Genomic DNA, 6,000 nt, shown 5'->3' with positions numbered 1-6,000 from the left:
TCTTAACACATGCCTAGCACACAGAAGGCACTCAAATGTACCCTGTATAAACAATGGAAACATTTGTAAATGTGTTTAACCTATACCAGATGAAAATTAAAGCAATAATGGTTACAGATTCCTATTTTAAAGTAATAACCCAATTAGGGATTTGGTTTCATTGTAAATACATATGATTTATTAAAAATATAAACTGATGGCATTCTCTATAAATTATTCCTCAAACACATGAAAAGATGTGATAATAGATATAATTTGCAAACCATTTATAGTCACCCTCCCCCTCTGAGTACAAGAGAAAACATACAACATACTGTAGGTTTATTTTTATTCAAAAAGTTACTGTCTCAAGACATAAATACAAATCAGAAAACAGTACAATTAGGACAATAGAATGTGGAGGACAACAGGTTAGAGTAATATATAAAACATTTTTAGCTGGTTGAAAACAAAGCTGTAAGAACTGCTTTCACAAAGAAGTACTCCTTTCAAGAGTGAGAAAAAAAATCAACTTAGGTTTAAAATCATATATACAGTCCTCTCAGCAGTTCTAGTTAATGCAGTGGTGTGTAAAACAACATAGGCAATACTTTTGCACATAACAATATTTGTTGATGGAAAATCTGTTAGACAAGTCTGGATTCATTTGTTATTAACCATGACTTAATAAAATAATTGTATCATGATCTTTTTAGCTAACCTATGGTTTTTGGCTACCACAGCCCAATGCTTGATTTCTGACTAAAAACTGAAAGCCTTTTGGTATTCACCCATCTGAAGATATTCTTGTATTGCAAGCATATTAAGGCATGGAATGATTAAAATAATATACCTCAAGAACTGAGAGACGACTGACAAAAGATAGATACACATGTAATATAAGTTAATATTTTGTTTTAAACGATGTCTAGCTGCCTAAGCCTCGCAAAATGAGTTGATGTCAAAATGGCAAGTAGCCACTTTCTGTTTTAAACTAATTTATTTGTGAAAGGACATAAAATGAAGTTTAAAGCTTAGCTTTCAAAGAATATTATGGGTTATGAATTCTATTATCCCATCTAATTTACATACAGAGGAAATGTACTGTAACCTGTTAGAAGTATCTTTAACCTGAAGACTGCTTGCAAAGACAGATAGATAAAACAATATAAAATACAAATTTAAAAATCATTTTAAAGCATGAACACTCATGCTTTTCTATTTTTAAACATTGTTAAACTTTCAATATATTTCTGAAACCTCATAATTTTAAGTTGGAATTTAAAAGTAAGAAAAAACTAAACAAACTGCGCAATTATAAAATCAGCACCAATTTATATATATATATAATTTTATTTAAAATTTAGATCCCTATTCCCACACTCTAATAAGCTGTATAATTTTTGTTTAGAATTTTTCTGCAAACATACTACAATAAGCTTCTTTTATTTGGAGACAAAATACAGTGGCACTACTGGAAGGAATATCACAACATTACATTTTTATCTTAAAGGACAAGCAAACTTTCAGGGTTGATAATGGGATAAGCATGTTTGAGACTGGTTACCTTCTGGCAGTTCACTGCATCTGGATATTTCTGAAAAGTATAGAGAAGCTCTTGGATTTTAAAAATATCTTAAAATACTTTTAGATGAAAAAATTGTAAAAGTTCTGCTTATAAGTTTACTTTTCTCCACAATTACAATATTTAAAACAAAGTTTTGTTGATTGATGTTTTAAGCATTAAATTTAGAATGCTAAAAACAATTCTATCCTACACTTTCTTCAGGGTAGGGGAATAAATACATCCTTAACATTGTTTTCTGGATGTAAACAGAAATCCAGCAGAGGTCATCATTATTTAGTACAACCAGTAAATAAATGTAAGAGAATTCGTATCTGTACCAAATGCCTCTTCAGATTGTTATTTTGTTTTTTTTTTTTTTTTTAAAAAAAGCATGAAATAATTGATTCAAAAGCCAACTAACAGCGCATAAATAAAATATTTACTTTCTAAGAAAAACTGTAGCTTATCATCAAATTGTTTACTTGTCCTTTACTTTTATTCAGGCAAACAAAACTGCCCCTCAATGCACTTGATCTTGGTAAGCATAAGCATGTCATATTCTCCTTAGAGAAAAATCTGTACAGAATTTCACTGTATCTACCACACTTTAAAATTTCCTCTTCCACTTAGAAAATGACTTCACCACAGATTTAATTGTGTACTGGTATTAAAACATTGACACTCCAAGAACCTAATGAGAGAGAGAGGGGGGAGAAAATCTCGTTAAAAGTCATTCACTTATTTAAATATATCTGTAAACATTACATAAATGCTTTATTATGTTAAATAACATGCTAATAAAACCACTTTGAAAACTTCCCTTCTCTTCAGATGTATAATTCTAAAATTAAATTGACCATGATATATAATGAAATAACATCAGGACTGATCAAGATGCTACTTACCTCACAAATATAATTAAAGTAGGAACCTTGGATTAATTATGTTTATATATACCCCTGATGTCCAGATAATGCCCTAAACATAGGCACTCAACATAGGTATTTGTTGAATGAATAAATGAATGTGCTTCTTCACATATATTTCTGGCACAGGTTCCTTGGAAAGAGGTTAAGAAAGTCTTGCAAACTTGGCTATTTGTGCTGGAAGTGGATACGGTTTTTCAAAAAGGCATTTGAATATGCAGACCAAAAACAATCTAAGAACAATTCAAGTATGTAGAAAGCAGGAAGCTTTCTTTAGAAAATATGGCCAAAGTGAATAGAACAGAACTACAAATTTTAAGAAATCAAAAAGGTGGCCGGGTGCGGTGGCTCAAGCCTGTAATCCCAGCACTTTGGGAGGCCGAGGCAGGCGGATCACAAGGTCAGGAGATCGAGACCATCCTGGCTAACACGGTGAAACCCCGTCTCTACTAAAAAGTACAAAAAACTAGCCAGGCGAGGTGGCGGGCGCCTGTAGTCCCAGCTACTCGGGAGGCTGAGGCAGGAGAATGGCGTGAACCCGGGAGGCGGAGATTGCAGTGAGCTGAGATCCGGTCACTGCACTCCAGCTTGGGCGACAGAGCAAGACTCCGTCTCAGAAAAAAAAAAAAAAAAAGAAATCAAAAAGGTAAGGTAAAATCAGGGCAAAATGACTTATATTGATGCTTTCTATATACTCCAGCTGAGAAAGGAATGTTAGGTAAAATCTAATAATTACTTGTCTAAAAGTAAAAGCAGATGATGAATGGAGCAACTCTCCCTTGTTCATTAAACAAGAATGGCATGTGACTGTTAGTATATATACTAAAAGTTAGGTTGTTCAATTAAAATTCTAGCACTGGCCGGGCGCGGTGGCTCAAGCCTGTAATCCCAGCACTTTGGGAGGCCGAGACGGGCGAATCACGAGGTCAGGAGATCGAGACCATCCTGGCTAACACGGTGAAACCCCGTCTCTACTAAAAAATATAAAAAATTAGCCGGGCGAGGTGGCGGGCGCCTGTAGTCCCAGCTACTCGGGAGGCTGAGGCAGGAGAATGGCATAAACCCGGGAGGCGGAGCTTGCAGTGAGCTGAGATCTGGCCACTGCGCTCCAGCCTGGGCGACAGAGCGAGACTCCGTCTCAAAAAAATAAAATAAAATAAAATAAAATAAAATAAAATAAAATAAAATAAAATTCTAGCACTTATGCCCATTAAGTAATATTTTAGAATACTATAATGAGCTAGTAAGAACTCATATCAAAGCCAGATGTAATGAGCTGAAATATTACAAAGAGCTCTTACTTACAAGTTAAATCTCTCATAAGTTCTATGAACAAAAGTCATAGAACTCATGTATAAACATAAGCTGAAGAAACTGTGTATTGTCAGACCCAGAAACAAGTATCTGATTGCAGCCTCTTTATAATGAATTATCAAGTAGTGTTTGGAATCCCAAGTAATGAAAACAAAGAGGACTCGTGCACCCAATTTCTTACCTGTCCATTCACAATAACTACCACACTACTAATCCCTTGTCCTCTCCCCTTCCCGCATGCTTCAGGGTTCTCCTTTTTTGGTTAAAGACAAGAGTTTGGGTGGTTAGAATGTTTCCACCAAAGAGACCTAGATAATGTTTAAAAGCCAATTCTTGCCATAACAATCTATGAATCTCGGTAGGGAAAGGTTTGATGATGAATGAAAGTATAAAATCTTAATCAGCAATTTAGTATAGAGTATGGGACGAAGATGAACTCAAGTTCTTTACAAACAGAGTGCCTGACTAGAAAGCACCCGAACACCTGAAATTCTTTTTGTTTTGTACAGACTAGGTTATAACTAGATTCTCTTACTAGAACATTAAATTAGTTCCATTACATGGAGCCCTTCTTTACAATTTTATACTATAAATAATTCTAATAAGAGAATCTCAACACAGGGGAATGAGAGTAGTGACACTCTTTTCTGTGCCAACACAAACTCTGCCTGTTTCTGATGTTAACATTAATAAATACTTTAACATATTTTTAGAAGTACAAATATCAAACCAGTATATTTTGGCAATTCTGGCAGAAAACGACTGTTATCAAAATGTTATAAACCAATTTTGTGTCCAAATATAAAACTAGCTACACCATAAATCTAGAATTTTATGTATATGCAACACAAAATGATAGGTTCAGAGTTTTTATATTACCACTTCTTAGAATTGGACATTAAAGAATTTAAATCCCAATTTTGCTACTGTTTTGATGACTCCATTATTACGGGCTTCAGTAAGAACAGATGTGGGGCATTGTATAAAGGCAAACAGAATTTTACATTTAAAATTTTCCATTATTCCATTTCTTAAGTTATGGTTGAGACAGTATGGAGTATAGTGCAGTGTATATTTTTAAAATAAACTATTAACTTTAAAAAAAAATTACATTGTCAAAGACTTCTAAAGAAACCTAAGCCTTTAAAGATTATTGAGCATTCAGTTATGTGACTGCTGCCATCATGTGGTAATGCTATAAAACTACAGTTATAAGTACAAGTGCTCATTTTCCTAATTTTAGTAGCAGAAGCAGCTAAACTATTATCAAATTAAGAATAAATAAAAGCCTCTCAGCTGTAACATTCAATGTACACGAGAATGCTATAAAATCACTATAAATAAAAAATGACTATTAAGACCCTACTTTTCTCTAAATGTTAAATATCAAAAATAGATACACATAGTTAATATTGTTTCATTATTTTAGTAATCTGAAGAACACCTGTTTGCAAATCTAGTCTGTAACTAAGAAAACAAATGTTAAAAGTTCTCCTGACATTAGACAAATACATTTAAAAATGGTGATCCTAACTGCCCATATTAATTTTGATCATAGTTAACCATTTCAATTTCTTAATTACTTCTGTTGGTGTTTCATCCAAATGGGGATTTTAGTTTTGGGAAGCACAACAGTAGAGACAGCAGGAGATTATTAAATCAAAAGGAACTGGCATCAAATTACTACTTGGACACTTGCTAACTGTATAACTGAGCAAAGTCACTAAACCACTTCTTCAGTCTCAGCTTACTACGGCATGAAAGTGGAAATTCCCATTACCTTTCTCACAAGGTTGCTGAGAGGATCAAAATAAATCACACCTAGCATAGTGTCTGTCACCCAAGCTCTCAGCTACTACCTTCCATACTTTTCATTTCAAAGTGATAGTCAAGGTGCACTAGAATATGAATTCCTTAAGGACAGGGAGAGTGTCTTATTCACTTCAGCACCAACTTCTGATGTAATAAATTGTTGAATAAATGCATTTCATCACCTGCTTGAAAATATTCCTTTACCCCTCATCACAATCACTACTTTCATGTTTAACAAACTAAGATGATACATACTGTTAGATTAATTATCAAGAAAACCATAAACTTCAGACTTATGAGTGGGATAGGTCACTTAGGTACTCAAAGTATGGTCTTGCTACTCAAAGTATGGTTTGCAGACCTGAAGCACCGACAGCATGTTAGCAATGCAGAATGTTAAGG

The 6,000-nt window shown here is 33.9% G+C and overlaps 1 protein-coding gene across 8 annotated transcripts in view; it reads right to left on the bottom strand.

Annotated features, from left to right (window-relative positions):
* Nucleotides 1-311: 311 nt before the first annotated feature.
* Nucleotides 312-6,000, bottom strand: part of STAG2 (stromal antigen 2) — a 145,940-nt gene continuing 140,251 nt past the window's right edge. For 5 of the 8 annotated variants that reach the window (XM_030933754.1, XM_030933755.1, XM_010354598.2 and 2 more), the window contains one exon: nucleotides 1,904-2,237. In XM_030933754.1, the coding sequence (XP_030789614.1) occupies nucleotides 2,214-2,237 (24 nt within the window). In that variant the 3' untranslated portion in view covers nucleotides 1,904-2,213. Of the gene's footprint in view, nucleotides 2,238-6,000 lie in introns of all 8 variants that reach the window. The other 3 variants (XM_010354601.1, XM_010354602.2, XM_010354599.2) reach the window with 1 other exon arrangement.

This window comes from Rhinopithecus roxellana, chromosome 7, assembly GCF_007565055.1.
Source record: "Rhinopithecus roxellana isolate Shanxi Qingling chromosome 7, ASM756505v1, whole genome shotgun sequence".
Taxonomy (NCBI): domain Eukaryota; kingdom Metazoa; phylum Chordata; class Mammalia; order Primates; family Cercopithecidae; genus Rhinopithecus; species Rhinopithecus roxellana.
Note: the sequence above shows the minus strand (reverse complement) of the source record. Positions and strands in the feature narration are given on the sequence as shown.